The sequence below is a fragment of the Aythya fuligula genome, chromosome 3, assembly GCF_009819795.1.
Source record: "Aythya fuligula isolate bAytFul2 chromosome 3, bAytFul2.pri, whole genome shotgun sequence".
NCBI classification, from domain to species: domain Eukaryota; kingdom Metazoa; phylum Chordata; class Aves; order Anseriformes; family Anatidae; genus Aythya; species Aythya fuligula.
The window spans coordinates 41,170,836-41,191,402 of NC_045561.1; the positions used below are offsets into that span (position 1 = coordinate 41,170,836).

The window sequence follows — 20,567 nt, forward strand, 5'->3', positions numbered from 1 at the left end:
TGCGTAGAGGGGACCCTTCCCTTGAACATCCAGCCTAGTACCGGTAATCGGGGTGCTAGGAGGAGCTGCGCTTCAGTACCGACCACCTCCGAAGCAGATCGAACTCCTTCATATGCTGCCAATATCTCCTTTTCAGTTGGAGTATAGCGGGCCTCAGATCCTCTGTATCCCCGACTCCAAAACCCCAGAGGCCGACCTCGAGTTTCCCCAGGTTCTTTCTGCCAGAGGCTCCAGGTGGGGCCGTTCTCCCCGGCTGCAGTATAGAGCACATTCTTTACATCTGGTCCTGTTCGAACTGGCCCAAGGGCTACTGCATGGACTATTTCCTGCTTGATTTGTTCAAAGGCTTGTCGTTGTTCAGGGCCCCATTCAAACTCATTCTTCTTACGAGTTACTTGGTAGAGTGGGTTTACAATCAGACTGTAATTTGGGATGTGCATTCTCCAAAACCCCACAACACCTAGGAAAGTCTGTGTTTCTTTTTTGTTAGTTGGTGGAGACATAGCTGTTATTTTGTTGATCACATCCATTGGGATTTGACGACGTCCATCTTGCCATTTTATTCCTAAAAACTGGATCTCCCGTGCAGGTCCTTTGACTTTATTTTGTTTTATGGCAAAACCGGCTTTCAGAAGGATTTGGACTATTTTCTTCCCTTTCTCGAAAACTTCCTCTGCTGTGTCACCCCACACAATAATGTCATCGATGTACTGCAGGTGTTCAGGAGCTTCCCCCTGCTCTAGTGCAGACTGGATCAGCCCATGGCAAATGGTAGGGCTGTGTTTCCACCCCTGGGGCAGCCTATTCCAGGTATATTGGACTCCCCTCCAAGTGAAGGCAAATTGTGGCCTGCACTCTGCTGCTAGAGGGATGGAGAAAAATGCATTAGCGATATCAATTGTGGCGTACCACTTGGCTGCCTTCGATTCAAGTTCATACTGAAGTTCCAGCATGTCCGGCACTGCAGCACTCAGTGGTGGCGTGACTTCGTTCAGGCCGCGATAGTCCACTGTTAGTCTCCACTCGCCATTAGACTTTCGCACTGGCCATATGGGACTATTGAAAGGTGAATGAGTCTTGCTGATCACTCCTTGGCTCTCCAATTGACGAATTAGCTTATGGATGGGAATCAGGGAGTCTCGGTTGGTGCGATATTGCCGCCGGTGCACAGTTGTGGTAGCAATTGGCACTTGCTGTTCTTCGACCCTCAGCAACCCCACAACAGAAGGGTCCTCTGAGAGACCAGGCAAGGTAGATAATTGTTTAATGCCCTCTGTCTCTAAGGCAGCAATACCAAAAGCCCACCGGAACCCTTTTGGGTCCTTGCAGTATCCTCTTCTAAGATAGTCTATGCCAAGGATACATGGAGCATCCGGACCAGTCACAATGCGGTGCTTTTCCCACTCATTCCCAGTCAGACTCACTTCAGCCTCCAATACAGTCAACTGCTGAGATCCCCCTGTCACTCCACAAATATAGATGGGCTCTGGTCCTTTATAGCTCGATGGCATTATAGTACATTGTGCACCGGTGTCTACTAAAGCCTTATACTTCTGTGCGCGTGATGTGCCAGGCCATCGAATCCACACAGTCCAATAAACTCGATTGTCCCTTTCCTCCCCCTGGCTGGAGGCAGGGCCCCCCTAATCCTGGTCAGAATCTTCCTCGTTTCTGTGTTTGAAGGACTGTCTGCTGGAAGTTGGAGCAGCAAACTTTTCGGAGAATCCCTTTTTCCTGATTGTTTTCTTTTGCAACTCACGTACCCGTGCCTCTAGGGTCGCGGTAGATTTTCCATCCCACTTTCTCATGTCCTCTCCATGGTCTCGTAAGTAAAACCACAGGGTGGCACGGGGTGAGTACCCACCATATCGTCTTCCTTGTGTGGGTGAACGCCTACCCCTGACAGCTGAGACACTGCTTTGTACAGGTGCGAAGGAGAATAATCTCTCTTCAAGTTGGTGAACCTTTTCAGAAAGTTTCTCCCAAGTGTTCTCCTTTGGTCGGTGGGCACTGGTTGGTTCAGGTGGGGAGGACAATAGATTCTCTTCAAGTTGGTGAACCTTTTCAGAAAGTTTCTCCACAGCTGAGACGCAGGCCTGTAAGGAAGAGGAGAGACTTTCTTCGTACTGCCGGAGTTGTTTAGCCGCTTCACCCACTGTGGGTTCCTCATCCTCTTTCCAGGCCATTATTGCCAATGAGCTGGCATATGATGATGGTGCACTCCGTACAAACTTCCGCCACATGGGTCGTGTACACTTGACTTCATCTGGATCTGTGGATGTTTGTTTGAGGTCTGGATCCTCATAAATCACTTCCCGTACGGCTAATTCCCTCAGGTACTGGATTCCCTTCTCCATAGTGGTCCACTTGCCTGGTAGACATAAAATATCTTCCTTGAAGGGATACCTTTCCCTCACAGCTGAGAGGAGACGCCTCCAGAGGCTGGTGGGTCGTGCTCCATCTGCAATTGCTTTGTCAATGCCGGCGTCTCGAGCAAGGGATCCCAGCCGCTTGGCTTCCCTGCCGTCTAATTCCACACAATTGGCTCCAGAGTCCCAGCACCGGAGCAGCCAGGTGACAAGCTGCTCACCTATACAGCGACCAAAATCTTTTCGCACATCTCGTAGCTCGCGCTCGTTTAGGCTTCGGGTAGTTACTGTTGCTCTTTCGGCATCCTCATCTTCCTCCTCCTGAATCCTTGACGGCCCAGCGTCGTCATCATCTTCGTCATCTCTATACTTAGTTTTGGCAGAAGCCTTACCTGGATTGGCAGAAGACTCTCTGCGTTCTAAACGACTTGAATTTCTATACCATATTTTCACCTTCTCTACAGGGGCAGCTTGCACTGCTACTGCTCGTTTCTCTGACTTTGTTACAGGGTCTGCCACAGGGGTTGGAATGCCCTCTGCAGGGTCAACTTGCACTGCTACAGCTCGTTTCTCTGACACGGCCACAGGAGCTGGAGCGGCTACAGGAGCTGGAGCAGTTGCAGGAACCGGAGCTGTAGCGGCTACAGGAGCTGGAGTTGGAGCTGGAGCAGTTGCAGGAGCTGGGACTGGAGCAGCAGTAGGAGCTGGAGCTGGAGCGGCTTCAGGAGCTGGAGCTGGAGCGACTTCAGGAGCTGGGACTGGAGCAGTTGCAGGAACTGGGACTGGAGTAGCGGCCGGAGCTGGAACTGGAGCGACTGCAGGAACTGGGACTGGAGCAGCTGCAGGAGCTGGAGCTGGAGCGGCTTCAGGAGCTGGAGCTGGAGCAGCTTCAGGAGCTGGGACTGGAGCAGTTGCAGGAACTGGGACTGGAGTAGCGGCCGGAGCTGGAACTGGAGCGACTGCAGGAACTGGGACTGGGGCGGCTTCAGGAGCTGGGACTGGGGCGGCTTCAGGAACTGGGACTGGAGCGGCTGCAGGAGCTGGGACTGGAGCGGCTGCAGGAGCTGGGACTGGAGTGGCTGCAGGAGCTGGGACTGGAGCATCTGCAGAAGCTGGGACTGGAGCGGCTGCAGAGTCCACTGTAGGGGTCACAGTGGCCGTTGGATCTGTCACGGGACTTGGAGTGGCCGCAGGGTCTGTCACTAAGTTGATAGCAGTATCCATGGCAGCTCGATAGGCGTAAGCCAGGCCCCAGCATGTTACAATGATTTGTGTTACTTTGGAACTTCCCGAATCGCGACACCTTTTTTTCAAGCATTCTGCCAGTTTTTGAGGATTTTGCACTTGTTCAGGGGTGAATTTCCAAAACACTGGGGGTGCCAACTGGTCTAGATGCCTGCCCATATCCTCCCATACTCCCTGCCACCCACAACTATACTGCCTCCGGGCAGATCTCCGGATGAGCTTCCTAAGTAGTTGTTTAACTTTAAGCAGAACCTGAAGTGCATTCAGGAGGCAGAACAACAGGACTATGCTGGTCTGAGTATCCCAAGGATATTCAATATCTTGGAGAGCTATTGTAACAAGCTCGGAGGATAAGAGGGTGGTGAAGGAGGAAGGGAGAGTGATCAAGGAGGGTACAGGGGTGGTGAAGGAGAAAGGGAGAGTGATCAAGTAAGAAAAATTATCTTCCCCTTTCCCCTCCACAGATTGACTCCCTAATGAAAAAAGGCAACAGATACAATTGCTAATAGTTTCCAAAATACAGTTTCCAAAGTATAGAATCGAAGATGTTACTGAGTACAAATACCAGGTTAGAGTCATGGCCAGATATTTCATCATCTCATAAGCCACTGATACAACACACAGTACCATAATGGTCTGAAACCAGGGCCCGGAGAGGATAAACAACATGACAGAGAGCACATACGGAAAATAACGTGCTATAATACTCAATTTGGAAAACAGGCGCAGCACAGTTGAGATTAAAGCAATCAGCATTATGACAAGTGACTATTAAGCAGGTCTAATACTTATACCAATTTTAGTTTAACACACTCTGGTCAGATCTGCCGTTATCTCAACCTTTCGTGCCCCACGTTGGGCGCCAAAAAGACTGTCGTGGTTTAACCCGGCTGGCAGCTAAACACCACGCAGCCGTTCGCTCACCCTCCCCCCTCCCTCTCTGGGACGGGGGAGAGAAATGGAAAGTGAAGCCCGTGAGTTGAGATAAAGACAGTTTAATAAGACAGGAAAATAATAATAATAATAATAATAATGATGATACAATGGTGATAATACGAAAGTAATAATAGTATGTACAAACAAGTGATGCACAATGCAATTGCTCACCACCCGCTGACCGATGCCCAGCCTAACCCCGAGCAGTCCGGCCCCCTCCCCCCGGCTAGCCACCCCTATATATTGTTTAGCATGACGTCAGATGGTATGGAATACCCCTTTGGCTAGTTTGGGTCACCTGTCCTGGGTCTGTCCCCTCCCAGCTCTTACTGCACCCCCCAGCCTGCCCGTTGGCAGGACAGAGCAAAGGCTGAGATGTCCTTGGCTTAGTATAAGCACTGCTCTGCAACAATTAAAGCATCGGGGTGTTATCAGCACTCTTCTCATTCTAAGCCAAAACACAGCATTCCACCAGCTACTAGGAAGAAAATTAATTCTGTGCTAACTGAAACCAGGACATCAAGAGAGAAGAGGTTCTACCTGCTGAGTCACCTCCAACACTGCCCTGACTTACAAAACTACAGTACTGGCCTTACCCATGCCAGCAGGGGGACAAGCAAAGGACATCAATGGAAGGAAAAGTAGTCATGAAAAAAGACCGTCCTGAGAGCAGACTGACAGTTTGTTCAAGGGTTTGAGATGTCTTTTTAACACATTGCCCTTTCAGGGTGAGTCTGGGAAGAAGGCCAACTCAGTTGTTACTTTCTAAATGCCTGTAATGGTGAATGTTCCTTTTGAATGTGTTTTTGGCCTTGCTGGAGACAAAAGGTTCTCTTTGAAAAGATGCCATTAGCTTCTTCGTCTGGTCTCATGGTGGCATCTGCTGTCAGTGTTGTGAACGGTCATACCAGGGATGATCACTGCACATGTTCCGTGCCTTCACCATGGGGTTTAGTGAAGTGCCGTGGCATTAGGTAGGCTCAAAAACTAAGGCAATTTAAAACCAAGGACCAACAGCATACATATGAACAATTAGAGCAGGATCCTGACAGAAGTGGACACAAGTTCATTTTGAGCTGTAGGCATGCCTGTACAGCTGGCTGTGGGGACAAAGCTGATTCCAAGGGACAGTTAGTGCAAAGGCAGAGGCAAGGGAACAACATGGATTAAAGAAAGTTTCAGAGGAGAACAGCATGCCCACAGCTGCCAAAATCAAGTGCCACACCTCATAATACAACTAGCAGGTGCTCTATGACTTTCTTTTTTTGCTTCCCAGAATACTCTTGTATTTCAAATAGTAATAAGTATTAGCCAAGCTGACTGAAGCAGACAGTCATTAAAATAGAAGTAATATAGAGAAAAAATCTTTCTGTTGAAAAGAAAGGTTCAGACAGATGGAGATTTTTTTTTTCTATAGAAAATAACTTCTTTTGTAATTAGCGTGTTTTGAAAGGTCCAGAAGGTTAGATATTCGAAAGAATAAATGATTGCTAGAGTTAGTCTTAACTGCTTTTTGTGCCTTTTGAAAGTCTCCTCTGGAGAAGATAAAATGCCTTGTTACATTTTTCTTATTAATTAGTATGTATAAGATATTAAAATATTTTGTCTGACTCCTGAACTCTCTCCAGTTTAATGTAGAGCACACAGTAGGAGAGTGAATACAAAATTCAAATGCTCTTTTCTTTTTTTTTTCCATGCCAGGGGCACAATAAAATCATAACCTACAGCAGACCTGTATATTTTTGTATATTGTGTGGCCTTATTTTGCTGCTAGATGCTGGATCTAAAGACACAAATCCTTCAGTTTACACAATGTATGGCTTGAAGCTCTTTTCGCCTAGATTTCTCCAGTCAGCCAGAGACCATGTAATAGGTGAGTCAATATTTTTCCTAAGACTGTAAAAATGAATTAAGTGTTAGCTGGGGAAGTCTGTGTTTTCCCATGTTGGCAATCAAATGCATGTTATGGAGGCACAACTCTGAGTCAAATTGATAGAAACATTTGGAATGACTTAAGACACGCGGGGAGGGGGGCAGTTGGCAACCTTCCCTCATGTAAAAAGAGTTCTTAATGAAATGAGGCTCATAGAAAATTCTCTATAGAAAACTAACAGTCACTGATGTTATTAGCAAAAGACATCATCTGTGAAATGCAGTTAATCTTTGTAAGGGCTTGTCTATGTGGAGCAGTTACTGTAGAATAAGTCGAGCTTTAAATTTAATGCCTGGAAGCTAATCTCTGCCAAGTCCTCAGATGAACATTCATCTGCTCATGAAGAACACGCTTTTTCTTGGTTTAGTTTAATCTTGCTGTCCACATGATGTGTTGGTGTGGAACCGCCAATCTGCAGTAGCCTTTCCAACCTGTTTCCTTCTAGAATTGTATCCTGAAGTGGCTAAGGGCATCCAGGTATTGCCCCAAAATAGTACTTATGGTCCTTAGCACTAATTTGGGGTAGCTAGAGCTGGAAATACCCTGTTCTGTCAGGACACTTCTTCCAGTTGTGCGTTTTCAGTCTATAACTGTGCTGCTGCTGTAGTTGTGTTACAGGTATGAATGCTGAACTGGACTTGGGTCAAACTGTGTAACGCTGTTAGGTATGAAGTAGAGAAGTTATTAGTCTTGGGATTTAGAACCAGAAAAATGTCCTGTGTTAGAAGAAAAAAACTGTGCTAGAGAGTGTATGACCTTTGAGATCATTGTTCACCTGTGACTATCGGACTTGCATTTTGCTATACTTAAGTCAGGCTGTTATTGCCTGAAAGGTTGCTATTTTTAGGAAAAGTCTTCTGGTCCTTCATGTGGGTTCATTGACTCCCAATCCTTCTCACCAGAAACAGGGGAATAATGAAGACCTGCATCTCACTTATTTTCATTAGCTTCTTTCATTACTTTCCTTTGGTCTCATTAAAGTTTCTTCTTACATCTTATTTTCTCTGCCTATCAAAGGTGAACAGTAAAAATGCTGATAAATAATTCAACAAGAATCTTAAATGACTCCTGGGATAGAGATAAATGAAAAACTATAGCAACCAGTATGGAGAGAGAAAAAAAAAAAAAAAAGCGTGGTTATAAATGTGCTAATTTTGACTGGCCTCAAAAGAGATCCTGGAGCAGATTCTTGAAACATCCTGGAGGGGGAGCGGAGAGAGGAAATATAGGCTCATCTCACCAGCTGGCATCTGTTTAACAGGAGAGGGAGAAGAAACCATTTCCCTTTGCTTGTTCCCCCATTATTATTTTGCCAGCTCTGGGAGCTGGCACATCTGCAGGTATATTTGTTCAAGTGATGTTTGAGGCCACACTCTGGCTCTTCCTTGCTTTGTCTCTCTGGGAGTCACAACTTCTGGCTCCTGTGAATCCTTGCAGGTGTTCACAATGCAGCTCTACCTAAGCTATGGTAGTCTGTCATCTTCCAGCCTCTTGCTGCACTTTGAGTAGATTCCCTTAGTCACTTAAGGTACAGGAGCATTTGTTGTAGGTAATAAAATCAGGAGGGAAGTTGGCCCCACGACATACCAATGATGGGTTGCTGTTCTCTTGCTTTTTTACCCATCTGCTGGTTATTTTTAACAATAACTATCTATATAGATATATGTACATGTATATAGCCATATAACTAATAATAAATAAGTATTATGTTTGTCATTTTACATTTACTTTAAAGCTTGTATTTTACTCATAATTTATTGTGGTACTCAGAACTGATGTATTGGGAAATCAGTGGATTTTTGACTCTACACCACAGAGCACTGAGCAAAGGAAAAATTTTCTATTTCAGGTGTTTACTATGGTAAGAAGTTAGTGATAAAAACTGTAGAAAGGACTCACCAAGGAACTGGTGTGATGCTGTATAGCATGCTATGATCAAAGTCTTGAAACGAGGTTAAGAAGAAAATCAGTGGAAATGTATTAGATGTGTAACCTAATTACTTAAGAAATGTCTCTTAACAGGTCCAGTTCTTTGGAAGCAATCTATTTAGGATCAGATTCTGTTTTATTTCATAAACTGATGATGGTTCTGCAATTTATTTATATTAGTTGAGGGATCATGCCTTTAATTCACTCTAACTATGGGTTTCAACTTGAATTTCTTAGTTCAGTTGATGTTTGTGGTAGATTAACATATGTAGTGCAAGTAAAGGTGCAGACGGAGGTGCATTGGTCAGTAAGTGCTGCAGTGGCTAAAATCATCATGCACTACATGCACGGTAGTTTTTATGATGAGACCACGTGAGCATTAGAGAGAGGAGTGAAATTATTTGATGGAAATCTCGGAAAAGTATCAGGTACTGGCAGAATTTGGAGGTAGGAAGTCCTCAACTTGCTACTTCCAGTAATGACAGAGCTTTTGTCAGGGGGAGAAAGCTTGTGTGAATATTCTTTTCAGCTACACTCAGAAGGGGAGAACAGAAGGACTAATTCTCACCAAATAACACATTTATTTTCCTTTGACAATATGTATTATCACATAGCAAGTGGACTAGTACCCAGATGCATCTTTTTAATGAAATCACCCTTTTGGAAAAAAAATAATAATAAAATAAAATAAAATAAAATAAAATATTTGCAGTGACATTGCCACTTATTTATCGTTCCTCCTTTCTCAAAAGACCCAAAGGTTCTCTAAGTCAAAATTTGTGTTTTCCTATGGCTATTATCTGGTTGATCCTCCTTTAGAAGAAACTTCCAAACTGCAGTGTTAAATGCCAGCAGCTCATAATAGCATCTCTTAGTGGTCAAACTCTTGAAGGTGTTCTGTGTGGAAATGTGTGCTGTTTAAACATTCTCTCTGGAATTCATAATGCAATTCCAACTGATTAATCAGCTCCTTTTATTGTCACTTTCCCACAAGAGAAAGTACTGTTCCTAAATTCAATCCTCTTGTAAGTGACAACTGTTTATTTTGCTCTCTGGTGTGCTCCTTCATGCTGGAGGAGATAAACAAACCTACCTTAGCTACAGAAGTAATTAGGATTATTCAAGTTATTATCAGAGAGAGAGTGAGGTGAGGACATAGCTGTAGTCAAACAACTTTTCTCTTCTTGTTTATTCACCACTATTTATTTTGGTGCATTGACAGTACTGTGTCTCAGGTCTTGTCCTTCCTCTTCCTACTGTCATGCAGGTTTTTTTGAGGTTGCTACAGCAAGGGCATTCATTTGAACTGTAAGTTACAGAATTCTAGAATATCCCAAGTTGGAAAAGACCCCCAAGAATCATTGAGTTCAACTCCTGGCTCCATACAGGACCACCCAAAAATCAGACCATGTGTCTGAGACCATTTTTCAAATGCTTCTTGAACTCCATCAGGCTCTGTTCCATGACTGCTGCCTTGGGGAGCCTGTTCCAGTGCCTGATCACCCTCTGGGTAAAGAGACTTTCCCTAGCATCCAGCCTGAACCTTCCCTGAAACTGCTTCATGCTCACGTCCTGTCACTGTCCCCAGAGAGCAGAGCTCAGCGCCTGCCCCTCCGCTCCCCTCGTGAGGGAGCTGCAGGCCGCCATGAGGCCTCCCCTCAGCCTGCTCTGCTTGGGGCTGGACAAACTAAGGGATGTCAACTGCTCCTCATCTGTCTTGCCCTCTAGACTCTTCACCATCTTTGTTGTCATTTTAGTCAGTAGTCTGAGATGAGTTCTGTCAGTTTTGCCATTCCTTTGCCTGAGGAGCTAGTTTTCAACAGTGAGTTTTGGGGATCTTTAGTTGATCACATGGAGAGGCCGTGTGGCCTCCTGGGCAGTTTGCTGTCATGCCATTGCCCCTCTTCAGGAGTCTTTGGTTGGCTTGGTGTGGATTGGTGGAATACCTAAAAGAACAAAGTGGTAAAGGAAGATTGATAGTGGCATTTGCATGTAAAAAGAAAGAAAAGAAATCCCAATTTTATATATGGGAGGAGTATAACTCCTTCCATGGCAAGAATTCATGAGAAAGGGTGCATTGCGAGTGCAAGTATACGTAAGTGAGCTGTGTCTGTGTTTAACACTTTAAGTATGTCATTTCTTCTCCTGTGTTTGACTTCCTCAGCAAGATTTACAATATTAGATACTAGTAGTGTATAATAGGATGAAGATAAAAGCTGTCAGATTAAACTCAGTATATTGTTTTATTTTAGCATGATGTGCATTAGTAAGAGGAGCTGGAAGTAAAATGTGAAATTAGCATTCAACAAAGAACACAAATCCTATTGTTACCTTCTTAAAATTTGACTGAAGTGGGAGGGGGATTAAGTAATACTAGTGATTTGTTTAATTTGCTCTTTAAAAGAATGAATAAGAGGAAACTGCAGCCTTCCTAGCCTGTAAACTAACAAATGCATACTTGTTTACAAGGAACAATGGCTGACACACGTCTCTGTCCTTCAAGTTGGAGAATGTTCTGGTACTAGTACGACAAAGCACCAAGGATATGATTAATCATGTGCATATATCCTTGAAAGCTGATGCTGCTAGAGACTTAGGTCAAGTGTGTGTTTAAATGCTTTGCTGGACAGCTATGCTTAGCAATTTCTAGAGGGGAGCTAAGAGAAATGGATAAGATGGAGGAGTGGCTGGAAATAAACAGAACATAAGACTAGAAGCACAGACATCCAAATTATGGCTCCTGCTTTTCATTGACTGTAAGGCAGCCATTTCAATTAGCATTTCTGTATAGGATGAAGCTGTGAGAAGATGGCATAGTGGGTTTAAGTCCTAAGTTGCTTTGCTGTCTTTAATATTCTTTCACCACTGCAAAGTTAAGGTCTACACTTTTGGAAGGTAGAGAAATATTCTGGGGAAGTATGATTGTAGGTTTGTCCCATTTTTACATACTTCCATAGGTCTTCTCTGTTGATTTCTGCCAGAAGAAGGAAGATACAGTGATAGTCAAGATACTGAGGGTCTCAGCTATTAAAATATTTTTGTTTGCTTATATTGAAACATTATACATGTAGGTGTGCTTAAACCTTTGCAGATTCAAGGAAGAAGTTCCAAAGTCTGCAAATTAAGATTTCTTTCTGTATTTTAAATTGACTAAATATAACTTTCCAAGTATTTGAGAAGCAGTAAGGAGGTTACATAATGCTATTTTTCTGCCAATGTTTTTATCCAAAATATATTTAACCTCTGAGCCTTATTTCCTTGCATGTAAAATTGAATAATTTATTTAGTATAAATAAGTAAAATATAATAATCATGACGAAGGTTAAAGTATGCTCACTTGAGTAATGCTCAGAATTTATTGTAATGTTTTATTCCAGTATTATGCCTGTTCTCTGTTTGCTGTGATATATGACTGTGTTCTAACATCCACCTTCTCTTTTCTTTAGTGTTTTTATATTGCTTTCCTGCAATTTCCCTTCTTGGTCTTTTCCCTCAAATCAACACCTTCTGTATATATCTTTTGGAGCAAATAGACATGTTGCTTTTTGGTGGTTCTGGTAAGTAGCCTGTTGAGCCTGAGCTATCACTTTCTGAGTGCGTCTCCGTAAAGGATATTATTGCATGTTTTAGATCACAGTGTATGTTAGAGTTCAAAGAGCTAATGGTATTAACTTAACAGTGTGGTGAATACTAATACTTAGATTATTTTTTCTTTTAAATGGTTGTATTCAAATTGTGCTATAGGCTGTAGAATATGGCTAACACCAAAGAGCTCTTCCCTGCCATGCCCAATATGAATCACTATTTTAAAAACAAACAAAACCCCCACAACTTTTTGAATAGAAAAAAAAAAACACTCTCAAAACTCCATTTAAAAATAGAAATTACTTTTTTTCACATTGTTCGATGGTGTAAGGCATGTTGACATGACACTGGTTATGATTTATTATGATATTTCAGTCAGAGATTAAACAAGACCCATGTGAATGAGAGACAGCACATAATTTTTCGGTGGTGGTGTTTTGCTTTTCATTATTGCTTAAATAACAGAGAAAAATGGCGTACATAAGATCTACACTGTCATCTTAGTTTGGATCAGAAACAAACTATATCCTTCTTCCCACTAACCATGTTTTGCATCATGAAATGATGTGTGAGTATGCAGCCTGGATTTGGTTTGGATGAAACTTAAAGGGCTCACTAGAAGGTTCGCTATTAGGGTTCACCTAATGCACTCCAAACACTTATGAGTGTAGGGTCTGTGGGACCAAATGAGAGATACTCTGCAGTAAAGCATCTCAAAGCACATGTATCATGGATAGGACATCCTCAGCACTTTTCATTCTGCATACCCGCAGTTACTGCGTTGTTACTGCTACTGTAGGCAGAGCCTTTGGCAAGTGGTTAAAGCTTGTACTGATGATTTAGGTGTGCTTTGGTTCTTGTCTCATAGATACCAGAGCAGACTTGGAGGAAATACCTTGATAAAGTCCCCATCCCATGATTAATGTATGCTGAAACCTAACTAGAGGACTGTTTTGCAGCCCATGTGTCTCCATTGTAGAGAGTGCTGAACTCCTAAGTCTGTCTGAGACTGTTTCCTACCCTGGTTTTGGAAGCTTTTGCAGGAAGTTAGAGATGAGATGGCATCCTTCTCTCTCCCTTTAAGTTCATTCACGTATCTTGAATACAGTGCAAATCATGGTTTACTAAGCAAGTTAGGATGCTTTTGGATGATACCAGAGCCTGAATCTCAGGAGCAGAGGGAAGGAAGAAAATTCCACATAGAGCTTGACTAGAAGGTTGCCTGATTTGCCTATAACTTCTTTCCTCCTCTGTAGCAACATGAAGAAGCATACAGATATTTTGGCAAAGCAGCATCCAGCACAGAAAGCAATAGTGGGGGACCTCAGATATATGGAAGAGACAGGGAATACAGTGACATCAAGCTTTCAGTCTTAGTTGTAAAGCTTAGTGAGCTGATTTGGGGCGCTGTTTGCGACACTATGGTGTTCTCTCAACAAACAGCTTTGTAATATCTTTTATTAATTTGTACATCTATTGTGATGCAAGAACTGGTTGATGTTGTTTTTTAATGCACTTCCTCATATATGAGGAAATTAGTTATCTTGTGGTGTCTTTATTTCAGCTGCTGCTGGGCTTGTGTCTGCACTCTACAGCATTTCCCGAAGCTTTGTGGTTCTGATTGTCCTATATGCTTTCTGCTTTAGTGCAGTAAAGGTAAGTTGAAACACTGAAAAAAAAATTCGAAGTTTCAAGCTGAAAGTTTTTGTAGTCTAGGAAGACCGAAACTGTTTGGTGCTACATGGTCGTCATTATTTATCAAGATAAGCTTTACAATCCATGTTTTATTTTCTGCCTGTTAGCTACACTGAAATACCTTGAAACTGCAGTGGAAATACTAATGTAAATGTTTCACTGATACTTGTGATTGTTTGCCTCCTTACTTATATCGCATTTATGTCTGAAAAGGGCCATTGAATTTCCAGTTTTGAAGACTACATCTTCTGCTTAAAAACAGTTGCTGTTAGTTCCTTTGAGACAGGCTGAATTTGGCCTGTTTTCTGCACACCAGTGGCTGCTGACATATCTGTACACTGGCAAGGTTCATGCATGGATTTATTGGGAAGCCTGTTAAGGAGTGAGCTTTACCATCATTATTGGTATCAGCCAGCATGGCCCTTACGTGTTCCACGTGCCATGTGATGAGCCAGCAGCCACATAACCATACAGCCCTGTTGCTGGTAGTCAGATAGGTGCTAGATCAGCTCTATATCTCTTCATGCTCCAGCATTGCACATGCTTTTTGGTATGGAGAATTCACTGTGGTTCATCATTGCAGGCAAGTCTTGGCATACAAAGTTCACAGTCAGAAAAGAAGTGTAAAGTGTATAACTTACACATGCCCTTCCTTTGGCTGTATTGAAAAGAAAGTAGAGAAAAATAAGAATTTTCATGTCCTGCTTGGGCAGACCAGCAGACTGTCTAGCCCAGTACTTCCTGCTTCAATAGCAAAGGCAAATGCAATTTAGGAATTTAATGACTACTATTTTGCCACTCATTCCCCAAATATTCCACCAGTATCCACAATTGTTGGTTTAAGGCTGTTAGTAAGAGCATCTTTGCCTATTTCATTCATTCAGTGTTGTCCATGAATTTGCCTAAATCCTTTCTGAATGTGCTGCTGCTACCTGCCTCCGCAGCTTTCTGTGGCAACATGTTTCAGATTTCACTGTGCTCTGTGTGAAGAAATACTAATTTTACCAAGTCTTCTCTATTCCTAGTACTGCAGGATTTGTGGAAAAGCAGTTCTGCATTCACCGTATCCACTGTCTTGTTAGTTCTGTAGCCCTTAGTCATATCTGCCTCAGCTATATCCTCTCTAAACCGGAGTGCCAGCCTTTCTAGTGTCTTCTTGTAAAGCAGCTCCTCCTTGGCTAAGTTAGTTGTTCTGCTGTGTGCCTTCCATTATTCCATTATGATCCATTCATAGATTATGATTTCATTATGAAATGTGGAGAGTAAACTCTGTATGGTACTTGGGATGTGAGTGTACCATAGCTCTATATGGTCACAAAATTACTTGCTTTCAGTACCCTTCCTAATGATGCTCGATGTGTTTTTGTTTTGTTTTGTTTTTGGCAGATGCTGCCCTTTGAGCCATATTTAATCTACAGTATTTCTTTTTTTTTGCATGTTAATGTATATCACCTGCAATTTTAGTTGTTGTCTTAAATGAAAGATAATGTTGAAGCTAATGTCTTCAAGTCTTCTGTAAAATTCTCAGTGACCACAGTGAGACCACAATTTCATCCTAGTTTTGTGATAAAATTTATTCTTTAAGGAATAATCTTTTCACGGTGTTTCATTACAAGCTAGATGTTGTCAGTGCCCATGCAGGGATGCACCAGGATGTGCAGTGATTTACGAGCTACTCTCAACATCTTGCAGGCATACGTCAGAGGATGCTTTGTGGTGTTACACATCTGCAGCGCACGCAGAGAGCCTGATATGAGGTTCTGCAACAGCCAAAGACATATCAGGTCACCACTCAGGCTGGTGTTTACACAGATGAGAGGTGCTATCAGATGTTTGTTTAAGGGATTTCTTTAAGGAACACAAACATTTCTGCAAAACAGCTTTTAACAAATTTTCCACTTAAAATTTTAAATAGGGGGGCTTAAATCAAAACTGGTCAATTATACTGCATTAATTATCTGTCACAAGTGAGTATAGTTAGCTGTGCTTGAGTTTTCAACCACTCACAATAGTAAGGTAAAACGTGTTAAGCCACTGTTTTATCTTGCCCCTCTATGGTTTGAGTCCATACGCAATCAGAGAATCACAGAATGATTCGGGTTGAAAGGGACCTTAAAGATCATCTAGTTCCAACCCCTCCCCTGCCATGGGCAGAGACACCTCCCACTAGATCAGGTTGCTCAAAGCCCCATCCAACCTGGCCTTGGAGAATAATTTACAGTAAGTCACCTGCTGAACAGTGCTCCATTGAGACACTCTGAGTATCTTTGAAAATAGGGTGTAATCTCAGGGGCTCTTGGTCACCAGGCTCACCCAGTATATCAGTTCTACTGGTTTGACCTTTGAGTTGTGTGGTGCTAGAAAGCTTAACTGCTTCTCTTCTGCAGTGTCGTAAAGCATCTGGTATTCCTGCTACCATTTTCCAGCTATAGTGATGATTCAGAAACAAGCAAATGGGATAAGCGTGTGTCTGTGAGGCTGAAAAGAGTGAGAAAAATCTGTGGTGGGGGTTGGGGAGCTGGGGGGCAGAAGCAGTGAGAAAAACTGAGAGAGTTATATGGAAGAAGGAATTGAGTTGAATGACTGACAGGCAAATACCTGCAAAAATGATCATTTTTCCACTCAGCTTGGCAGAGGACAATTCACTACTTGGGGGCAGAGAAGTTGTGTGATGGATACTTTAAAAAATAGTTTTGTAAATAGTATTAAAGAAAAGCCTCTTAAAATATTCTACAAACTCCTTTCTCAGCATAATAGTTGAAATTACAAGATGCAGGTGGCTTTGTAGATAAGCAATCTCCTCATGGATTAGACTTCAAACTGCTTAAAAATATGCTTTAATGCTACCCTGAAGTTATAGAGTGCTGTGAAAGATTTACAAGATATCTGCTGTAAATTGCCAATATTAAGTGCAGACTTTCTGTTCACACAGAAATTACAGTTAATTTGAATTTTTATGGCACTGTTCTTGTGAAGACACTTCTGAGGAGGTTAATTTAAAGCATGTAAAGATGATTCCACTTGATTCAGCTCATCATCTCAGTCCACTGGGGTCCTTGAAATTTCATGTATTTTTCTACTAGAAAAGAGCATTTGCACTCTCCCTCCTTGTTCTTCAGTCAGGTCTGGAGCTTTTTGCCTTTTGGGCTGTTATAGATAACACGTCAAGGAAATAATTCTGTCAGACTTTTTCTTTCATCGGTGGAGGAAGAGGAAGAATTAAAAGTAACAGAATCTGATCCTGAATAGGGACAACTGTGAAAGGCAGCATAATACCTCTGTAAGAAACTGAAATTGTTTTGATATATAGTGGGCTACAACTTCTCATCCTAATCAAATCAAGATTTTTTTTTTTTGATGCACTTAGAAATTGCAGAGTCTAATTCAAAATCAAGTAGGTGCTACAGTCTGTCTCACTTAGGTGGTTTTACAAAAGAGGTAAGTATGTGGTTGTCTTATGGTAGAAAAAGGCATCTCCTCCACACTTATGTTTCACAGCTATTCTTTATTGTATAGCTTTTATTTTTACTCTCTTCACTTTTAATTTGGCAAAAAACAGACTAATGCAAGATTTTTAATAGTTCACGGAGGTAAAATTATTCCAATCAAAAAGATGCAGGAAGGGAAACATGACAGACTATCTTTGATAAAGGATTTCTGGGTTGCAAAGCTTGTTCTTTGGCTGAAGTGTAACATCCTCAAATGTAAGCCCTGTTTATTGGCGGAATATCGTATAGCTCAGCAGGTATAACGAGCAGAATTCCATTTCCTGAAGTAAATTGCAGAGCAGAATGGATCTCTATCTAAGTGGTTGCGTGCTTGTTACTGGTGAGCAATTGCTCACGTCAAATGCCCAGGCTGAAGATGCATTCCAGCAGTATCAGGCTTTAGCCTTTCCTTCCTGAAGTGCTTCTTGTGTTCTAATTGCTATATTGCCGTGTAACATAGTCTAGCCTAATTTCTCTGTGCATGTTAATTATTCCAAAAGGAAAGATCTTATTTCTGAAGAAGATCATTAGAAGAATAATTTATCACATGGCTTTTTTTTTTTTTATTAAAACAAATAACAGTTCTAGAATAAACATTTGTTAAGTGAGGTTTTTTTTTTGCTGATGTTTAGAACTACAGAAACTATATACACACACCTACAGTAGAATGAATTAATTTCTAAATTTGGCTGCATTATTTTAGAGTAGCAAATTCACATCAGTTAATTCTTTCCTCTAGAGCTCTTGTTTTAGGAAAAAGGAAATCAAAAATAAGAATTGAATTGTTTTGGGGTATGTCCACAAAGCAGCACAAGTAATCACATTAATTTCAACACGCAAACACAAGCTCTAAGGACTGAGGTGAATAGGCCTGTGCTGAAATCCCATGCCTTGTGCAGACTGATTTTGTTGTTGAACTGTGTTGTACAAAAACAACTGAGGGGCTCTGTGAAAAAGCAGGATAAACTATAATTAGTTTAATTTAATTGTCATCAATTCTGTTTGGAAAAGTCTCCTGAAGAAATCATTATATAATATTCTTGGGATTTCATCTTATGATTTGCAGACCAAATTTGGCTTGCCCAAAAAGTTCACATGGCTCTCAAACTTTTTCTGAATGACCTTGCAGCTGCTTTGCCATCACATTGCCAGAGAGGTTTCTCTGTAAAGGCTAAAATGCATGTAGCACCTAAAAGATGATGGTTGGCTCTCAAGTCTTGTGCTAGTAGTGACTGGGCAAGTTGGAGCATATGACAGGCTGCTTACGTGTCCAATCATATGACTTGATTAGAAGCATGTGATGGAAGAAAAATTGTGCATTTTGCTGTGAATAGAATACTGCATCTAAAACTGTAACAGTTGCTCCAGAAAAACCCATAACACAAAGTGGCTGGAATTTCAGGTCTCCAGCTGTGTGTCTGAAACCTTGAGGACTTGTTTGACTATCAGGACAGGATGATATTCATCGCAGGTGTCAGTCAAAGGCACATATTGCAAGAGGAGCAGATTTTCAAATAGTGGTTGTGTTCTGGTGAAGGCTGGTGAACAGAAATCATGCTGTCTGGTGATGACTATGCTCATATATATGATATATGCCTGCATATATTTTTGGTTTACAGTCATGTTATCCCAGTCATGTAGAGGTGGTTTGGCTACAGCTTTCTGGTGCTCTGACGCATCTCTTCATACATCTGATCACATGGCACATCCATGTCATGAGTGATGAGACACCAGCTGCTTATCCAGCCTTACATACAACAATACTGTGTACTGTGACCTTGACTTCAGATAAGAGAGAAGTGCCTTTCAGAAGTGCCTTTGCACTTCAGAAGCAAAGGTATTTGCTTCTGAAGTGCAAAGACCTGAGCTTCTTCTGGTTGCTTTGAGATTTTTTCATCTCCTAGACTTGTGTCTAATGATGTCATCACTCCCTACTCCAGTTCTTTTTCCAGGTCCACTAAGAACTTTCATTTAGTTGTTGTTTAATAAAAAGCTCTCAATTCGAGATACAGTTTCATCACTTATTTTTTTGTCAGTCCTTGCACTATTACATGTAATAGCATCACTTTTTTTCAGCTTTCTGCTCTTTTGAAGCTATTGGGTAACAGAGTTTAGTTTAAAATTATCTACATTCACTTCAGCCTGGCTTTATTTCTGATCTCAGCTTCAGTCCTGTAATCTTAAACAGAAATTGGCAGCTCTAATAGCTACCTTGGCTTTGATATATGAAAGGGTTATCTCTTTTTCCTGGAGGAGATGTTTTTATTTTCAGATATTATATCCATCAGATAGGAGACACAGTTCCATGCCATCTATTTCATTTGAGTAGAATTGCCTGATGTGCTGATTTTTGTCTCCTGCTCTGTTTTGTGTTTTTTGTGCAAATGTTATTTTTTAAATATCTGTTAAATAAAATCAGGTATGCCTGTTTTTTCAACTAACATTCATTCTGGAATTTAGTCATCTTCATACCTGTCTTTAGCACCCAGTGTGTCAGTGTATTGCTTTGAGGCAGAGGAGCACATCCTCAAATCTTTCTGGAATTAGTCAGTCCTTCTCTTCCGCCTTCTTCATTACCTTAAATCTGAAGAAAGTATTCTCAGGTAATTTATTTATCACTTCAATGGGCAGTTACTAAAAATCCTGAGAGTATTTTAAGCCATTCACATCTTACAGTTGATGTAGTTTGTTTCCTTGCTTAATGAGTTTTAAACTCATTAATCAGAATAACAATGCTTCTTGATTCCTGTTTTCAACAACACAGGCTTCGTCTGTGTACTAATAATTTTGAAATATGCGTCTTTATGATTTTATAATGGGAAAGTATTACAAGCATACATCTCCCTCTGTCTGCTAAGACTGTCCAAAACATTTCTAAACAGCACTGAATGGGCCCATGTGTATACACAGAATTCCCGCATGTGTAAGTGACCAAAAATAGAAGTATAGGATTATTAGACAGCTTTATTTCTATTTGATAAAATGCTTCCAGCACCACTGGAGGTTTTCAAGACAAGGCTCATCAATTTTATGTACTTTCCAATTTGGAGACCCCTGAGGTTCAAGCAACAACTATTAGGAATGTTAATTTTGGAGAGTTGTCAGATATCACGTATTTCACTGAGTGATGTTTGCAGCTGTAGTCAGACTTGCTCTTCAGTTGTAACCTCAGTAGTTATGCTCTTAGATCTCTGTGTGTATAATAGGAGCTTCTTGTCCAGACATAATAGAAAAAGTGTATTTTGTCTGCAGAATCTAACGTGGCCTGAGGTTACTTTTTTAGAAGTATGTCACTGCATAGGAATGTAGAAAACTGCGATTCTTGTTTAGGATAAACTCACCATGACATGAAACGTGAACATTCATGCCTCCTGTCCAAAGTCATTG

General features: G+C 41.7%; 1 protein-coding gene across 2 annotated transcripts in view; it reads left to right on the forward strand.

Moving 5' to 3' along the window:
* Positions 1 to 20,567, forward strand: part of PCNX2 (pecanex 2) — a 159,307-nt gene that overhangs the window by 49,769 nt on the left and 88,971 nt on the right. For both annotated transcript variants that reach the window (XM_032183690.1, XM_032183691.1), the window contains exons 13-15: positions 6,252 to 6,423; positions 11,859 to 11,969; positions 13,562 to 13,653. In XM_032183690.1, coding sequence (XP_032039581.1) covers positions 6,252 to 6,423; positions 11,859 to 11,969; positions 13,562 to 13,653 — 375 coding nt within the window. The remainder of the gene's footprint in view (positions 1 to 6,251; positions 6,424 to 11,858; positions 11,970 to 13,561; positions 13,654 to 20,567) is intronic.